Source organism: Engraulis encrasicolus, chromosome 19, assembly GCF_034702125.1.
Source record: "Engraulis encrasicolus isolate BLACKSEA-1 chromosome 19, IST_EnEncr_1.0, whole genome shotgun sequence".
In the NCBI taxonomy this organism is placed as follows: domain Eukaryota; kingdom Metazoa; phylum Chordata; class Actinopteri; order Clupeiformes; family Engraulidae; genus Engraulis; species Engraulis encrasicolus.
Window position 1 is genome coordinate 35543740 of NC_085875.1, and position 19489 is coordinate 35563228.

The following is a 19489-nucleotide window of genomic DNA, read 5'->3' on the forward strand; positions in this document are numbered from 1 at the left end:
TCGCCTTTGTTTGTGGTCATGTTTGAACCACCAGATTAATTATGTCTGAATGAATGAGAAAGGGGTTTCGGTTTCACAGCGTTTTCATTTTGTTTGTTCTGTTTTGATGAGGCGAAAGATGATTAAGCGTGAGCTTTTGTGGAGCTTGGCACAGAACGCTATTCATACAGCAGAGGCACAGACCATCTTTGTTGTCACATCCTCCCCGTCTTTCTCACCCGCTGCACAGAGCGTGAGGACCACACTGCCTGTCATGTTCCTTATTTTTGGAGAAGCTTAAATGGGATGAAGACGCCACATTTTTGCATAAATCCCTCAGACAGTTTCACAGTTAGACCCCTTTTTTGTTTCGTTATTATGTATACTTCATGAGGTTTTCCCACTTCTGTGTTTGTTTGTTTGTTCTTTGTGAAAATGGTCTAATCAACAAGCAGCTGAGCAAAGGCCGACTTTACATTAGGCAAACCTAGGCAATTGTCTAGGGCCCCGACCAAATCTGTCCTTCGTAGGGGCCCCCAATTGTCACACCAGTCGCAGTAAACATACACAAAAATGGGCTGGATCTTTATTTGTCACTAATGTCAAGTAATCAAAGATACATGAGACAAAAACATTTAAATAGCACCAAAATGCCATAATTCCATGAAGACGTTTGAGGGCCCCATGTTTATACTAAGCCTAGGGCCCCAAAATGGCTAGATCCGCCCCTGCTGCCGCATCTCCGGCTGGGCTCCTCCACTGTCACTAATTGCTCCGTGAGAATGGCAGCTGTATGTAGATCACTGTCATCGTTAGTCTGCTACTTAGCGGATTCAACACAGCACTCGTCTTCCCCACGGTAGAGCGAGACAACAGCTGTGTGTTGTGTGTGTGATGTACATGTGTGTTTGCGTGCAGGTGTGTGTGTGTGTGTGTTTGCGTGCAGGTGTGTGTGTGTGTCTGTCTGCATAGGCTAAGGTTGGAAAGTAATGTGCAATGACCCTTACATCACTCCATAACAAATTAAATGTAACTTTAAGACAACCACTTAAATGTGCCAATATGTTCAATGGCAGTTACTTTTTTCAATGCAACGTTCAATGCAAGTCAGCAAACCACACTCAATACACCGTACCAAGGATACTGTGAAGATGACTAAGGTCTGATGTCTGATATTGACAGTCCTCACTTGGTATGCCATGTTGGTACTTTGACATTTTCAAAGTAATTCCCAAGTCTGCCATGTGTGCCCTGCACCTGTGTGTGTGTGTTTGTGTACCTTTTTGTATCAGTGGGCTGTGCTGACCTGCAATGTAATCGCAACACTGCTGTGTGTGTATGTGTGTCTCTGCGTGCGTGCGTGCGTGCGTGCGTGTTTGTTTATGTGTGTGCGTCTGTGCCCGTGCCTGTATGTGTGTGTGTGTGTGTGTGTTTTATATCAGTGGGCCGTGCTGACCTGTGGCCACTGTTTCTGTAACGAGTGCATCACCATCATCATGGAGCAGTACAGCGTGGGCTCGCGGCGTCGGGCCATCAAGTGCGCCATCTGCAGGCAGACCACCTCCCACACAGACATCTCCTACGTCTTCACCGCACAGAACAGCGCAGACGGAGACGACATCCCCATCAAGGTCAGCAGTCTGGTCTGCAGCTGAAAAACATGAGAGAAAGAGAGAGAGAGAGAGAGAGAGAGAGAGAGAGAGAGAGAGAGAGAGAGAGAGAGAGAGAGAGAGAGAGAGAGAGAGAGAGAGAGAGAGAGAGAGAGAGACACTTAGAGAGAGAGAGAGAGAGAGAGAGAGAGAGAGACACTTAGTGAGAGAGAGAGAGAGAGAGAGAGAGAGAGACACTTAGTGAGAGAGAGAGAGAGAGAGAGAGAGACACTTAGTGAGAGAGAGAGAGAGAGAGAGAGAGAGAGAGAGAGAGAGAGAGAGAGAGAGAGAGAGAGAGACGGTTAGAGAGCGAGACACTTAGTGAGAGAGAGAGAGAGACGCTTAGTGAGAGAGAGAGAGATATGTAGTCAGAGAGACAGTTATACAGAGAGAGAGATACATAGTGGGAGAGAGAGTTGGAGAGAGAGCGATACATATTGAGAGAGACAGTTAAAGACAGAAAGAGAGCGAGAGAGATACATAGTGAGATCGGCTGTTATAGAGAGAAAGAGATAGAGGGAGAGAGAGAGTGTGTGTGTGTGTTGGGGGGGGTTGGTAGAGGAATGATGGGGGAGATGACATTTAGGGGAAATGTGTTTTCTGAAAAAAGCAAAGGGATGCTGCAGACAGAGGGAGGGATGGGAGATGTGCCGGATAACACCACAGGTAATAACGGCTCCACTTTTTTGGGAAATGTTTGAGGGTGTCAGGCAACCTGCTGGGTCTGACGCAGTTGTGTGTCTGCCTTTCCCAAAAAAAAACAATACAGGGCAGTCACTCCACCAAGGTGGAGGCGGTGGTCAGAGTGCTGAAGAAGATTCAGATGACAGACCCCGGAGCCAAATCTTTGGTCTTCTCTACGGTAACCCATCTTCCCAACAAACTATTCTTACTCATTATGACCTGCACTAAGTAATGCCCCCTGGGTCTGAGTCTACCTAACTGCCCACCTAACTGCCAACCTAACTGCCTACCTAACTGCGTGGCCTCTTTATGATTAGAGGATGTGGTTTCGTGTGAGGATGTGGTTTCTCATTCTTTTTTTTCCCCTCTATCTCTGTCTATCTCCTCCTTTGTTGTCTTTTGCGCCCAACAGTGGCAGGGGGTGCTGGACATCATAGCCAAAGCACTATTCGACAACAACATGGAGTTCTCCCAGATCAATGGCATCCAGATGTTTCAGGTCTCAAATGCACTTCTTTTCTTCTGATTTGCCCTCCTCATGAGCTTGTACATACAATAACATTGTGTGCTATTTAGTTTCCTGTGGTAAAATGTGTTAAAGGTGCACTGTAAGATTGTGCCCAGAGTAGGTATTGCAACTATGCTGGTATTTGAAACTAAGCTGCCTGTTGCCAAATTTGATCTTTTCATGAATATTTACTTAGTAATAAACTAACATTTCATGGTTATTTGTGTGAATGAATGTTGCCTTGCAGAAGAACCTGTGTGCTTTCAAATATGAGGAGAAGATCAACATTCTGCTGATGCCACTGCACACAGGCTCCAATGGGCTAAACATCATTGAGGCCACTCACGTCCTATTGGTGGAACCAATCCTAAATCCCGCCCACCAGCTGCAGGCGATAGGTCGCGTCCACCGCATAGGCCAGACAAAGTGAGTTTTGGCAGAAACTTTCTCCATGGTGTGGTGTGTTATGCGATGGAGTGACCATCTATAGCAGGGGTGGCCAACCAGTCGGAGACCAAGAGCCACATTTTGTAATGTGTCACAGCAAAGAGCCACATCGGCACACAAACATCACTCGGGCATATAAACATGCGCACACCCACCAACATGGGCATCACCCATCCTTCTCGCACCACAGACCAGCATACACAACAACACATGGGCATGAACATCAACCATCTCTTCCTTTCTCACACAGACACAGACACAGACACACACACAAACACACACACAGACACACACACAGACACAGACACAGACACAGACACAGACACAGACACAGACACAGACACAGACACACACACACACACACAGACACACAGACACACACACACACACACACACACACACACACACACACACACACACACACACACACAGACACATAAACATACACACAAAGTGTCAGATTGATGTTACATTCCAACTTAATGGCCTGACTACAAGACAATCCTGAATATAAGATGCCCCCCCTTTTTTTTACTGCTTCAATTTTTTTGGGGGAAAGTTTTTTTCAAGATAAAAACGTTGTTTTACATAAGAAGACAATGGTACACGGGTCAAAATTATGTTCATAAATTCTTTCATATTTTAATAAAACACGTTTCACAGCATAATTTCCATGAGCACTCTTTATAACAGATCACGAAGTAACGCGGCACAAAGATTCTCCGCCTCTCTTAGCTCATTCGGGGGTTAGGCGCACAGGCACCGCTTTCTTGCGCACAAATGATCATTGGATGTCACTGTCAGCACCATCCAAAATTAACAAGGTGGTTAGTCAAATCGCCGTTCATTTCCACATTAATGTTTCAGCGGGTGCTGACAGGGGGCCAGGGGAAAAACTAAAGTTTTCTTTTTGAGACTAAACTGAGCGCGGACAAGCGACAAGTCGAATGAAATTGTTTCCCACCTGCACGCTGTCTGCCCGCGCCGATTTGACAATGGCTGATAGACCACGGCCGACATTCACAGCGAAAACCAGGGTAGAACATTATTTTTGGCGCTATTTTGTCTATAGCCCGCGAAAAAGACGATTTTAAACCAAAAACATAATTTCACATTCGGGTCAATAGCCATGAACACTCCTCCTAACAGAGCGCAGAGATGGCTACGCAGGACAGAGATTCTCGGCGCATCTCTGCTCCAGACGCCTTTCTCTTCAAATCATTTGCACATTTATAACCGCCGAGCGATAGAATCTACAAATATGGACAGCACATTTTCTTGATCTTATTGAGGAGTGATGGCCAAATCTTTCAGGTTAAAACATTTTTGCCGCTATTTTGTCTAGTCAAGACGCGGTAACTTTTTAAAGCGCTATTTTTAGAACATAGGCCTAAATCACGTCTTGTATTTGCAGTAACAAATCTCACACACCAACGTGATCATTCAGGACACATATAGGCAAGGTCTCCTACAGTACCAAGACCACAGGACACTTATTTGCCATAGTTCTAATCAACTTTGTGTGCGCAATTCCAATGCATATTGCCTATGGGGCATAAACACAAACTTGGACATGAACGCAAGAGCCGCAAGACACCAGGCAAAGAGCCGCATGCGGCTCGAGAGCCGCGGGTTAGCCACCTATGATCTATAGGGTTGTGGGTGTGTTCTGACTGTCAGGCCAATGAGCCTGGCTCTTTGGTGTAGCAGTCAGAGCCCCAGTTTACTACCCCAGAAGGTCTGGGTTCGAGTCCCGGCTGGGCAACTCTACTCCCCTTCGCTGCAGTGTTCTGTATGTGAATTAACACACGACTGTACTGTGTTTTATGTAAATGGACCATAAATGGAGTGCACTGTAAGAAAAAAATAGCAGATGTCACACTGTATTAAGAATTACTGCCAGAATTACATGATAGTCATAAACGGTACCAGGGTTTTTTTTGGGAGGGGGGTAATTCTGTCCCCGTTACATGTAAAAATAACTTGCCCTTCTCCAAATCTCTGTCCAGGCCCACATTTGTGCACAGGTTCCTCATCCGCTCCACAATTGAAGAGAAGATGCAGGCCATGCTGAAGACAGTAGAGAAGAGGTGAGGGCGCCATACGCGACCACTTCCTCTTTCATCAGCACTTTTCTTTCTTTCTAAACCCTCTGCTCTAGATTACACCATGTTTGATGTCTTGCCTGTCCACCTCAGGCGGTGAAACAGTTGCGTAACTTCTTTCACCTCTCTTTCTGAATTTCATTTGCTCTTCTCTGTTCTCTTCTCTCCTCTCCTCTTCTATCTACACAGCCATGTCCCAACCAACATGAAGCACTCGGAGGCGTCGGTGTTCACCGTGGCCGACCTGGCCGAGCTGTTCACAGAGGAGACAGAGGACCGCGAGAGCCTGGAGGACTGAGAGAGGCGGAGGGACTCAGAGGAGGGATGAGAAGGTGTGAGGGAGAAGAGATATGGGGGTGGTTGGAATGATTCAAGTTACAAGGCAGTGCCTTTGTAGTGTCGGTGCATGAAACGGACGGTGTTATGAAAGGATTGGCCAGACTTGCTGTTGCAGAGACTCACCTGTTCACCGCCCCCAAGAGACACTTTTCTTATTCATTCCAGGCCTTGGTGCCATGGGTGATATTTTATCTGTTCTTACTTGTATGTGTTATTTAATATCATGTTTAGTGTAAAGAGGAAATACTCATCATGTCTGTCACTATGGCATTATTTTACAATCTTGTTTCTAAACATGATTAAGTGTTTTAAACATTTTAATCACTTCACCTCAGGTAACCTTTTTTTCTTGATGTTCGGAAATCTGAAATTCTCTCTCAGAAAGAGGGATGAAGGCTCACGAATGAATGGAAGGAGGGATTGTGGAGGTTTTTGGAGGGGAGGGGGGGGTGTCCTATGAATAACCCACCCTAATTAACCAAGTGCTGCTCAAATCAGATTACCAAGCCCTGTTTGTTTAAAGCATGAGGTGGTTTTGCCAGCGCTGTCACACAGTGTGAAATAAGTTGATGCGTCTGGCAGTCAGTCTGCACGCTCCTCAGCCTTCATATCCCTTAAGACGTACGGTATGGGAGAGACGATAAAGTCACAGATAATCTTTTTATAAAGATTATGGTAATGAGTAAAATCCCCAACGGATACCGAAAAAAAATAAACAAACAACTCCTGACAAGGCTTGCCAAGCCAAGAGAGTTGACAGACAGCTTATCGTCCTGCTTCACCTCAAAAGACCCATGCAAGCCTTAGTCAAGTGAGTGAGACTACTGTAGGCAGCAAGAGAGGTCTGTGCTGGATGGGCAATGGGCACTTCTCTTGTGCAGTGGTCATGTGTGTTCTGCAAAGCTCGGCCGTGGTTTATGTCTGCTGTAAAATGCACTGAGGACGTGTAAGCGACGTGGGTGTGTATCAGTGTTGTTTACGGCATGAGGAAGATGAGCCTTTTGTAGAGTCTTCTCTCTTTAGCTCTCTGTCTCTGTCTGTCTGTCTCTTTCTCTCTCTCTCTCTCTCTCTCTCTCTCTCTCTCTCTCTCTCTCTCTCTCTCTCTCTCTCTCTCTCTCTCTCTCATTCTTTCTCCTCTCTCAGTGGGTCAGTAGTATTCCTCATTGCTGCTTGGAGGGCCAAGTGTTCCAATGGAACCAGACTTGTGTTTTTAACCAATCTTATTTGCAAGACAAAACCAAAACAAAACGGAAAAAAGCACCAAAAAAAGAGGGCACATGATTCAGTGTCTGTAAAGAAGCTGCTCCCGTAAAAGAAGTCTCGTTAAAAGTGGGGAAGGGGGCGATTGAAAGACGGTACGGGAGGAAAAAATGTTTTCCACCAGGAGGGGTTGTCAGGGATGAATGTAGAGGGACTAGGGGAGGGGATGATCCTGTAGGAATAACTTGTCACTATGGTTTCCTGTGGCTGTTCATTTCAGTTCAGATACAACAGTAACAAAAATACCAGCAGCACGTCACGGGACTTCAGTCACAAGTCTTCAATCATTTTTTTCCACACTGTTTGTACAAACTTCAATGTCAGATAATAATGCAGAGACCATTTGACCAGGACACCTGTCCATTATAGTCTTTTCAGAATGCTTTAAATGATAGTGTTTGATGTACAGTAATCATGAATTATGTTTTAATAGTATTCCAGGTCGCTTATTGATTCCAGCTTGTAATTGAAAGCACCTTGTACTTGTATGTATTTGTACATTCTTTGCTAGATGCAATACAGCATCACTACAGGTTCCATGTGTTAAAGTTGTAACAATTTACAAAATAAGGCTTCTCTCCCCGTTTCTCCATTTTCGACTGCCTTTACTTCACCAGTGAATGACTAATTTCTTGGATTTGTAAATAAAATGAAAGAAAACAAAATACATTTCTGGCCCATCTTTGATTTACAGATTACTGACGACGTACGATCAATTTCAGTGTATTATGTCATCTTCAGGACATTTTGGAAGACAAGGAATCTGTTCATAGGTTTGGCACACTGATTTCCCATCACCCTTCATCCTGTTACACTCCACTCTCCACTCTCGTGTGTCTTTGTTGTCGTGCAGGAATATGTCACTAAACTGCCCTTGGCTGAAGCTTGTCTTCCTTTCAAGCTTGTGGCTAAGATTCCCGCAACAGTAAGAAAAACAAAAATGTAGGATCTTCCACTGCTACTGTCAGACATCCCACACACAGCACCCACACAGACCGCACCCCATCACTTTTTCACTCCTAAAAAAGGCCTTTCAGACAAAAAGGGCCCACACAAAAGCAGAGCGACACCCCCCAATATGACGCCTGCTCCATGCATGCTGAGCAGAGGGTGGTACTGGTGGTACGTTTGTTGGCACTGGAAAGTGACCCAGGCGTGAGGAGGGGCAGTGACGCCCCTTTTAATTGTGACCTGTCGGTTTTATTTTGCGGCCCCCCCTCCAAGCAAGCCCCCAGCTACTCTCTCTCCAAGTCTCCATTAAGGCAACCGTGGTAGATCTGTGTTACCTTGGACTCCCCCTGGCTCCCACTATTCATGTGAGGAATCTCATTGTTTGGGGGGACATCATTCAGGCTGCTGTTTTAAGGCCGGACACGGGGCTCCCCTCTCCATCCACCACTGGGCTGAAGGACTGTCAAGAGAGAGGTGAAGGCTCTGTGAAGTGGAAGAGACAGATAGGGGCAGAGAGCGGGGGAGAGAGAGAGAGAGAGAGAGAGAGAGGACGAACCAGACTGGAGAAGAAGATCGGAAATTGAAAACAAGAAACGCTGAGGTAGGCAGGAGGTGTTTTAGGACCGAAAGGAGTTTGGAAGACGGACGCTTTTAAGGAAGCAGGGAGAGAAGATTTGGATTTTTGACCATGACACCTGTCACACTTGCCCTGGCCGGATGTTTGCTGGCTCTCAGGATGTCAGGGTTGGCTGCGCAGCTGGACGATGACATGGAAGGTGAGTCTTCTGCCTTCCCTTTTCTTTCTTTCTTTCTTTCTTTCTTTCTTTCTTTCTTTCTTTCTTTCTTTCTTTCTTTCTTTCTTTCTTTCTTTCTTTCTTTCTTTCTTCCCAAGTTGGCTGGGCTGGCCAGCTTGATTCTGGTGGTGGTGTTAGAAGATCAGTGCATGGTCTTTAGATATGTCTGCTGTTACGGTTAGAAGAAGAGCATGTTTGTCAGGGCTGATTGTGCTCAGTGTGTTCCAAAGTGTTGAACCAATTTGGGTTTCTATCTAAGCAGGATCGGCTGCACAACCAGAGGAAATAGAGGAAGGTGAGTCTGCTGCTGATCACTACATCATGCTCTTCTGTCTTTCAGAGAAGCCCAACAGGTGAACACTGCTGCTAAGCCTGATTGTCCTTCGAAATTGAGGGTTTATTCCATCTGACATAATTAACTTAAGATTTAAAAAAAAACAAGTTGTCATGAAACATATATTTCAATCCTCACCTGTTTTGAAACTGGGGACTGTCGTTGAGCAGTACAGTGAGATTTTTATCAGGGACTTAATGCCCATTTGTTGTATATAAAAAAAAATACCCAGAGGAAAGAGACCTGAGCAAGGTTAAAGGCACTGAATGTTTTGCAACTAACCTCTAATTCTATGGAGTCTTTAAACTTAATTTTATTATGCAGCATTTAATCTGGAAGGTTTAACAAGGTGGGGTGTTAACACGTAAAAGAACCCAATTACACTGGGCATTTCTATTAAGTTGGGCAACTGTCCAGAAACCATTGCCAAATGGTTCGTTACAGCCCTTTACTCTTCCATTGCACTCCGCATGTAATCTATGCAGTTCTTGACATGGACTTCTGTCTGTTGATGATACATTTGGAATCTGAAACAAACTTGTAAAAAAGAGATGGATTCTTGGATTTTTTATTTCCAACATAGAGAATTGCTTCTGTTCCTATGTTTTGATTTTTTTTGTATAAAACATATAGAATTGCTTGTGTCTCTGTAGATCTGAATGAGACTGTCATTTGCACAAACGACCAGATCAAAGTCATCATCCCCAGTGCATTCTTCCTCAACAAAGTTCCTCCTGTTTATGTAAGTGAGACGTTTATTGCACCAAATGTCACCACATGTTGCGAGTTACAGAACTTCTGCCTCTGGTTATGTCATGGTCACATAACGACATGCCTTTTTTCTTTCATGCGTGACTTGCTGCCATTTGTAACTAACTGACTTTAGTGTTGGCATGAATACACTTAAACTAAGAAATGTACACGCCATTGTGCCATTGTATCTCTGTCTGGATAATACTCTTATGGTGTCTCTGTGCTACATTCTACAGGTATGGGATTTACACCTGAATGACCCAGAGTGCCGTGGTGTGGAGATAGGTGACAACTACGTCTTCAGTATCGAGTCAAACCTCACCGACTGTGGAACACACACCGTAAATATTCTTCTCAAATTAACAAATCACCTATCATTGTGATAAATTGCTGTATATTATATCCTTTTACTTGGCCTAATTTGTGTGATAGCTGAAGCTGAACAGTTGGTTCAAGGACGCACAGTAGATTGTGGGCTGCTGTGAGGGGCTGGTCTCTTGACAACAAGACGTGTGTGACGCCATATATACTTCATTAGAACAGCGCTCAGTCGTAAAAGAGGACATTTAGAACCAACAACATGAAGACAAACTACTGTACAGATCTTTGTAAACCTCCACTGAAACTCTGCCTCACACAGTAAATCAGCTTGTGTTCTAAGTTAAGTAGGCCTTCAGTAGGTCTCCTCAGGTCTTGTTCACAGCCCATCTTCAAACCTTTTTACCCCGCAGGCAATGAGGGTGATTACTTTTTTTAGGATTTAGTGATATAGGAAAAAAAATAAAATTTCAATCGCTTTTTCTTTCTTTAAGCTGTGACTAGCCGCTGGCAAAGAATATATAGTACATATAGCCCCTTAATGCGCGCCTTACCATCTGAGGCATGCTGTATTAGTCATTGAAACGTTAATTACCATAGTACTACTCTCTACTATGACATAACACAGGGCCTTTACTAATGCACCACAACTCAGTCATTGTCATTCTGGTAACAGCAAATAAATAACGCTGTGTTTTGATGGGTTAAGACCACAGAACTCTCAACAGAACTGTGTTTCCGGATAGTAGCCCAAGCAGAGAGGAGACGTTCACATCAATACAGTGGGCAGATATACTGAGGCCCCCTGGCTTTATTTAACCCACGAATAAGAGAGGGAAGTGATGAGAGTGACTTCTCCCCTTGAGAGTGTGAGGGAGGAGTGGAATTAGGTGGCTATTTCACTCCTGGATGAAGGCTTGGAGTACGTTATGCTCCTCAAGAGTGTCTGGGAGGACGCTGGTGTATCTTACTCTTAGCCCGAGAGAAGAGAAGAGAAAGGTGTTGATGGATGTATTTTCCCCCATGACGGCGGATTGGGCTTGTGTTACCCCCCGTCTGTGGACTGTAAGAGTGACACAGGGGAGTGGTGTATGTTACTCCAGGGGCTAGAAGGAGAGTGGGGCAAGTGCGTATTTCACCCTTTCTAGGAGAGGGAGAGTTCAGGGGCGGATCTAGCCATTTTAGGGCCCTAGGCGAAATACAAACATGGGGCCCTAAAAAAACATTCTTTAAACACGTCATTAATTGGCATGGAAGGAGCGAGCGAGGGTGCTATTCATACAGGTATATATCCTCAATTACTTTACAAAAGCGACAAATTAAGATCAGGACTACTTTTTATGTGTTTTTTGCAAATGGTGTGACAGGTGGGGGCCCCTATGGAGGGCAGATTTGGTCAGGGCCCTAGACAATTGCCTAAGTTTGCTCATTGAAAAGTCAGCCTCTGGGAGAGTTGATGGGTGTATTTCACTCCGGAGTGGAAGGGCAGAGTGCTGATACTCTTCTCCAGCCCCCAGACCAGGCGCCCAGGAGAGCTGCTAGCTAGGGGGACGGTCAGTGGCCACTGGGCTCTAAATTATCCTGATTTATATGGAAATGATGATGGTGTTTTTAGTCACGCTGAATAGCCAACCATAACTCAGTTCGCTTTCTCACTCACGCACTTATACACGCACATACACATACAAAGCACACGCCCAGCACACACACTCATTCGTTCAGCTCAGGCAGTACGTGGTCACTCTCGCTCTCTCTCTGTCCTCTCTCTGTTGGCAGGGCATAAATCTGTCCTTGAGAGGAGAAGAGTCCTTGAGACCCTCTCACTCGGCGCACATGCAGGCATTTCTTGTAAAGCCAGCAAAAGGTTAACATAGCTTTGTGGAACTAAGGGGGGACCAAACAAAATCCTGCTTCCCTTCTCCCCCTCTCTTTCCCGTACGCATGCCAGTTTTACAAGACTGACTGAGCATACTGAACTTCTGCATACCTGTAAATTTGCCTCCAGACTGAATATTGCAGTGAAGCGAAACGGAGGGAAACCATTTCACAGTGCCAAGGTTTTGTAGTGTTTGTGATGCACAGCATTGCACTTCCTCTGCGGTTTAATGGTTCAGAGACGCATACAGTAATTATCCCTGCATGTGGTAATTAGGTTGTTAATTACTTTTCTTGACATGATTGGTCGTTTTGCCGCAAAGGAACTACAGGAGCTCTGTAGCATGCTTGATTTGTTAAATGCTGGTTTACCAACTTACAGTAATTCATGAGGAACAGAGTCGTCTTCGTCTCTAACAACTCAGACCAGAATCTTTTACCCTTTCCTTCAGACGACGAGGCGCTTGTTGTGGTGGGGAGGAGGGTTACTACAGGCAGGGCCGCTGACAGCTTTTGCTGGGCCCACGACAATGTCATCTGAAAAGGCCCCCCATCCAATACATACAATGTAATGGAAGCCCAACTTTGGGCCCCCTCTCTACCGGGGCCCGGGACAAATGACCCATTTGTCCCCCCTGTCGGCTTCCCTGACTACAGGGGGTGTGTTTACAGGTGTGCCATAAAATAAAACTCCCCCGTTTGTAGGTTACACAGCTGAAAGTCACTGGAGGACTAGGGGGAGGAGGAGCCCTGTGGAGGGTCACACAGACAGACTTTATGACAATGACAATCACAGTAACAAAGTCAAATGTCCCCACGTCTGTGTTTCTTATGCGCTTAGCGTCTGGATACCAAAGTTGTGTGAAAGGGAACAACAGAAGAGGCAGGAAAACAGGGAGAAGGGGGACGGCAAACAGCACAGGAGACGGAAGCGCTTTAAATTGAAAAAGCTTAATAGCACATGATTCTGTTCTGTTGTTAGATGTATGGTAACGACTGACAACAGAGGATCTGGTTGCCCATGGAAATGACCTTGAGTATGAGGTTAGCATAATGACCTTTGAAAGTCATGGTCAGACGAGAGTGTGTAAAAGAAGAAGGAAAAATCTGGACACTGTTGCTGCTCACCGATTTATTAAAACAACACGTTTCGACATCAGGCGGTCTTCGTCAGGTGTATAGGTGATACCTGACGAAGACCGCCTGAGGTTGAAACGTGTTTAATAAATCAAAGAGCAGCAACAGTGTGCGGATTTTTCCTTCTTCTTTTACGCGTCTTTGTTTGATTCAGCACCTGTTTTACTGGATGTGTGTGCATCCCTCACGCTACTTTCAGACGAGCCTGTGTCCCATCCACAGGTTTCAGATGGCATGAACATGATGTTCATCAACACCATACACAACAACAACTCTGACGTCATCACCAGAAGCTACGTGAACATCACCTTTGGCTGCCGTTACCCGGTGAACTACATGGTCCAGCAGCCCAGTGGTGACAACATGATCAGAGTTGATGTCAGGTGAGTTATCTAAACACTACTTACAATGGCAATATCCCTAATCTCACACACAAGATAATAACATGTGTATTAAACGTGTATTACTTAAATATTAAAAGACCGCTTGATATTTGAAATTTGTGTGGGGCAATGGTGATTTTTTTAAATGAAAAGATATTTCTCACACTGACTGACTGAGGGCATAAATATCAGCATCACACAAGTTCTTTTTTCAGGGAATTTCTTGCCTTCTTTTTTCAAACTTGAAAAAATAAAGTATAAATAAAAAGTTTTTTTTTTTTTTTTTGCTGAAGTTACCATATGGCTACATACTGTACATTCCATGTCAGAGAAGGTAGTGGGACTGTTCAATTAATGTAAGCATTGTGATTGAGATGCATTTGCAGTGTGTTGGCAATGTTGTCATCTCCTCTCCTCTCCTCAGGACCATCATACTGAACACAGAAGATGGGAACTTCTCTGTGGCCATGCAGCTGTTTAAAGACCGGCTCTTTGAAGACAAGTGGAGCACGGTGCCCTCTCTTGGCCTTGACGATGACATCTACGTCAAAGTGTTTATGGTTGGTCACATTTTCACTCTTTACACACTTCCTAATGCAATCTAGGAAGCCACCCTTGAAAAAGAGCATTTTTAAAAAAGATTTTTTAGGAAGGGTTGGCAAAGGACCCGAGCCGGGAATCGAACCCAGGTCGGCTGCATTGTAAACGAGTGCCCTACCATATGCTCCACGGTAGGGCCGAAAAAGAGATTTTTAATCTCAATGGGTCCTTTTCCTGGTGAAATAATTTTGTGTAGAACCTTTAACTGCATTCTACCATGTATTCTTTCTTGTACATGTTTTCTGCTAAATACTCAACATCCGTACTGATGAAAGATAAGAAGGTCTGTTAAAGGTCACTTTGTTGTAAGGCTATTCCTTCAATGGATTTCAGCGTGATGCGTAAGTGACAGATTGGGTGAGTGACACTGTAAGGAAGGAGGAGCTATCTGTTTCTCCCTTAAGTGTGATAAGGAGATAAAGGCGTCTGCTCGGACGTAAACGCGCACTCTGTTTTCTGCCTGCGAAGGTAAACAAACCCAAACCTGTGATTAGAGATGTAACATGACTACCTGGGTCAGGTGTCCCTGCCCTCCCGCTGTCCTGGCCCTGTCTGTCTGTCTGTCTGTCTGTCTGTCTGTCTCCTTCTCTCTCTCTCTCTCTCTCTCTCTCTCTCTCTCTCTCTCTCTCTCTCTCTCCCTCTCCCTCTCTCTCTCTTTCTCAGAACATAAAATTCTAATTAACCAATCATGAAGTACTGTACATACTGAGCTCCTCTTTGTAAAAATAGGATCAGAATTCATCTTTTTTTTAACCCACATCTTTGTCTAAAATTGCAAAAGTTCTGCAATTTTAATTTGTTATAATATTTTTTTCTTGGTTACAATAATTTATACAAGTTGTATATGGAGGAACTAGAGCTCTAATGGAACTTTCAAAGGGGATAAACAAAAGCAACTGAGACTCTTGGGAAAAGAAGAACTGAACTGAACTGGCCTGGACTGGACTGGTCACTGTACAGTACAGTATGTGCGGTTATTTTTGGGGCTGACATTTCAGCTCTGGCCCACAGTAATGTAGGTACAGTTCTACTTTGTGGCCATGTAAGGGTCGTGGTGCTATTACCACCAGTATTATCTCTCTCTCTTTTTTAAACGCACACAGTGTCAGACTCTGCGTGTATCTGATGACTCACCACCACTAATTCTTGCCTTCTGACTCAGTCACTTTCTCTGGTCCCCTGGCTCTCTCAATCCATGTCCATCTGTTTGCTCTCTCTCTCTCTCTCTCTCTCTCTCTCTCTCTCTCTCTCTCTCTCTCTCTCTCTCTCTCTCTCTCTCTCTCTCTCTCTCTCTCTTCCTCTCTCTCACACACTCACTCACTTATTCTCTCAATCACTCTTTCATTCTCTCTCTCTTTCATTCTCTCTCGCTCTCTCTCTCTCTCTCGCGCGCGCGCTCTCTCACTTATTCTCTTACTCACTCTTTCATGTTCTCTCTCTCTCTCCCTCTCTCTCTCTCTCTCTCTCTCTCTCTCTCTCTCTCTCTCCCTCTCTCTCTCTCTCTCTCTCTCTCTCTCTTTCTGACACACACACAGACATACACACACTCTCTTAAACATGCACACACCAATGTTATGCCAATCTCTTAAACATGCACACACCAATGTTATGTCAATGTTATGCCAATGTTATGCCAATCTCTTTGTGTGTCAGATACCTGCTCATCTGACGCTGCGCCTTGAGAGGTGCTGGGCCACACCAACCAGTGATCCTCACAGCAACATACAATACTCATTCATCCAAGAGAGGTCAGTGTACACACACACACACACACACACACACACACACACACACACACACACACACACACGTGCACGCGTTCGTGCACCAGTCATGAAGCTATTCCGGTGAGTGACACTTTTTTAGCCCCACTTGTCAACTGCTCACTCGAAGGATGTTGTCGGAACATGCCGCACATGTGCTGGGTTGCTAGGCGACTTGGGGACAAAAAAACAACGTCAGTGGTCGTTTGTGTCACGTGACCTAACACCCCGCACCTCCACCCCCACCCTGCCAGTTCTGCCATATGCATTTCAACCTGACAGCTGTATGCGTGTCCTTGACGTTCAGGCGAGTCTTGCGAGGCCTGTCAGAGCATGGCGAAGAAATGCCCGGCCGTGCCTGTCTACTGAGAGGCAGGGGCGAAGCTATAGGAGGGGCAAGCAGGGCATTTGCCCATGGGCCCAGGGCCCTACAGTGTTGGTGGTGGGGGCCCTGTTATGAACTTGGCAGGCGCCGTATTAAGGGCCCTATAAGTGTTTTGTTCCGGGGGGCCCCGTGTGCAATTGTTCCGCCACTGCTGAGAGGTTAGGGGGGGTTGGGGGTGAAGGCCCCTGCATTACTCACAGCATTGTTGTGCCGCCTGCTGTCCACTATGACCCTCAGCTCTGAGAGTGAGGAGGGTGTTGCATAATATGAGAAGCTGCTTGATCAGTATGCAAGCAGTGGGCACTGGCAGCATGTGTCGTCCACGGTCACTGTCTCAAAGTAGAGTTCATATGCTGATTTTCATTGCTCAACGTGTTTGAAAACACAAGTTATATTGTAGATTCTATAAATCAAAAAGCAGACATGTTCTTTTGGTCTTTGTTTCTGACCTGTTAGCCATTATTTCTGCAAGCAGAAATCTCTGATGCAAGCTTTTGCATCCTTTTTGCACAGATGCACAGACAATCATTTATTTGACCACATACTTACATACTCATACAGTATAATTACGTATAGAATGATGAATGGATTTAAACTGCAATCTGCAAAAAGCATCAATGCTAGACTACGTATAAATGTTTTTTTAAGTTATAATTGTTTACATGCAGTGCACGTTTTTCCTGGTATGCCAGGAGTCAATTGTTGCTGACGGTGCAGCTCTTAGACACAACAAAACTGTCCTGTGTTTATTTGTTTTGTGTCTGGTGGTGCTGCATCTGTTGTGGCGTCTATTATAGTGTCTGATACCTTTTGTTCCTGCTGTCTGTAAAGGCTGTGTGGAATCCAGACATATCTTGTAGTAAACAGCTGTAAGACATTGTGTGGTTGTCTGTCCCCCAGCAGTTGTTCTTGCTGCCTATACCGGTTTGCTTTTTGTATTCAGTGATAGTTCAATCGCTGCTGGGCCTTTTTTTACACCTTTATTGACACCTAGGTCAGCAGAGATGTGTACTACTAGGAATTTAAACGAGTCCACTCACTCCACACATTCACTGTTGATGTACAGGGGAGCAGGAGCATCTCTGTTTCGCCGAAAGTCCAGGATCAGTTCCTTCTTCGTGGAGATGTTCAGGGCCTGGCTGTTTGCCAGTGATAGTTCAGTGATAGTTCTGAGAGATTAGGGATGGGGTTATGGCTCTTTGACGGGATCCGGATCATAGTGGCTTGTTCCTTTCAGAAAGCCTTTGAAAAAACAGGCTCTTTTGGTTCTTTTTAAATTATTTATTCAGTATTTAGAATGTAATATTTTGACTCCACCTCTAGGTCATTTTGTCCAAACAACAACTGATTTTCCTCCTGCTTCAAAAGACCGCTTCTGCCACTCTTTAAGGCAGACAATTGTGTTTTTTTCCAATATTAAAGTACTCACATCAAGATCACATGCTTAAAATGAATTTAAATGAACAAAAAATTGGTAGAGTGGCTCCCCCAGCTGTAATCGTTCACTTCTGGGAGCTGTTCAAAAGAATCCAGCTCGTTCACGATCGTCACAACACTATGAGAGATGCTGTGGTTGATGTGGTGGTTGTCTCTCCCACTGCAGCTGATGGACCAATAACAGTAAAGTGATGAAGTAATAAATAATAACTGAGCATTCATCATTGATGAGTGACAGTGATGAACCAGTGATAAACCAGTAACAATAAGTGATAGAGAGATGTTGTGGCTGATGTCGTGGATTTCTCTCCCCCTGCAGCTGCCCTGTGCCTGGAAGTGACCCAACCCTGGAGGTGTTGAGGAATGGGCAGGGACCAGAGGCCATGTTCAGGATCCAGATGTTCAAGTTTGTGGGCAGCTCCTACACAGATGTCTTCCTGCACTGCATTGTCCAGATCTGCCCCAGCTCTGGAGGAGTCTGCCAACCCGTAAGCTGGATGACTCTAGAGCACACACTCTCTTTCGGACCTTATTATCGCACACAAGAAAACGGCAGCATATAAAGTCATGAAAGAACGAAAGCTAGGAACCTTATTGGCAATTTTGTTATGCGCTTTCAAAGATCTACTACATGTTAAATGTATTTAGCTATGGCTTTTGGGGTTTGTTTTTTTCCCCTCACAATGAATGACGACTGAGTTTGATAATGCGTTATGAATACTTCTGATTGAGCGATTTATTTTGTGATTTTTAATTACACAGTACACTTATTCTAATTCCTACTTCCGTCATTATATTATGCTTGATGTTGTGAGATAAAATAGTGCATTGATTGGGGGATTGTACTGTACATGTCATTGGCCTGTTTATATGTTTATTTTCAGAACTGCTCTGGAGAGGAAGCATCGAGCAGAACGAGAAGGGATGTCACCATGTCCCATACTGTATCTTATGGACCAATCAGAAGACTGCTAGACAACAGGGAACTCAACAACCTGAGTGAGTAGTCATACAGTACATGCAGAGAATGGGAATAACCAAGGATTGTTTTTTTGAAGAGTACAGTTGTGATTATGCCTACTGGTTGTATTCTGGTGTCACACCATCCTGAAAATTGACAATTACATTTGTATGAATGCATGAATGTGTATATTGCTTGTTTTTCTTTCTTTCTTTCAGATAACAAGGTGGTCATCTCTGTAGAGAGTGTTGTGCTGGGAAGCTTACTGCTGGTGTTGATACTGATAACAGGAGTGTTTGTTCGACTCTGGCATCGCAGCAGGCGGTCCTACCCCCCCAATGATGCTCAGCTGACTCTTTCAAACATTCACCACCTTTCTGAGGTGGCATCATGAACTGTCTCCTCTCCCTCATGGATATAATTGTACATAATGAGATTTAATGCTGACGTGTCTGTAATCTGCCAGACATTAGGTAGTTTTTTGGACAGTTTTTTCTTATGACGACTTCATAAAGAGATGTGAGAGAAAATGAAAACAATACCCCACATATTCCATTTCATACAGTGCACATCTACAGTACACGTGTTGGGTTATAATAAAGTTGTTTGATATAACCTTGGTTGTTCTGTGTTCTTTTATCGTTTTCAAGGTAAAGACTAGGCCTACATGTCCACTACATGTCAGCTGTGCAGGAATAGGCTATATGTAGACAGTTTATCATTGCTGTGGTAATAGGTAGGCTACACATAAAGGCCTACACATTAATTCATTATTAATCAACACTAACCCAGCAAATTAGAACTTCCTCAGCGCAGTGGGAAAACTG

The 19489-nt window shown here is 44.6% G+C and overlaps 2 protein-coding genes across 4 annotated transcripts in view; both read left to right on the forward strand.

Annotated features, from left to right (window-relative positions):
- shprh (SNF2 histone linker PHD RING helicase) overlaps positions 1-6032 on the forward strand; it is a 53244-nt gene extending 47212 nt beyond the window's left edge. For all 3 annotated transcript variants that reach the window (XM_063184240.1, XM_063184239.1, XM_063184242.1), the window contains 6 exons: positions 1422-1610; positions 2398-2490; positions 2725-2811; positions 3068-3246; positions 5277-5357; positions 5562-6032. In XM_063184240.1, the coding sequence (XP_063040310.1) occupies positions 1422-1610; positions 2398-2490; positions 2725-2811; positions 3068-3246; positions 5277-5357; positions 5562-5670 (738 nt within the window). In that variant the 3' untranslated portion in view covers positions 5671-6032. The remainder of the gene's footprint in view (positions 1-1421; positions 1611-2397; positions 2491-2724; positions 2812-3067; positions 3247-5276; positions 5358-5561) is intronic.
- Positions 6033-8610: 2578 nt separating this feature from the next.
- On the forward strand, positions 8611-19246 carry si:dkeyp-110a12.4 (pancreatic secretory granule membrane major glycoprotein GP2). The gene is made up of 9 exons (XM_063223890.1): positions 8611-8698; positions 9704-9792; positions 10040-10144; positions 13356-13516; positions 13941-14076; positions 15770-15864; positions 18021-18189; positions 18586-18700; positions 18881-19246. The coding sequence occupies exons 1-9, from the start codon at positions 8611-8613 to the stop codon at positions 19054-19056; spliced, it is 1134 nt and encodes a 377-aa protein (XP_063079960.1). The 3' UTR covers positions 19057-19246.
- Positions 19247-19489: the final 243 nt, after the last annotated feature.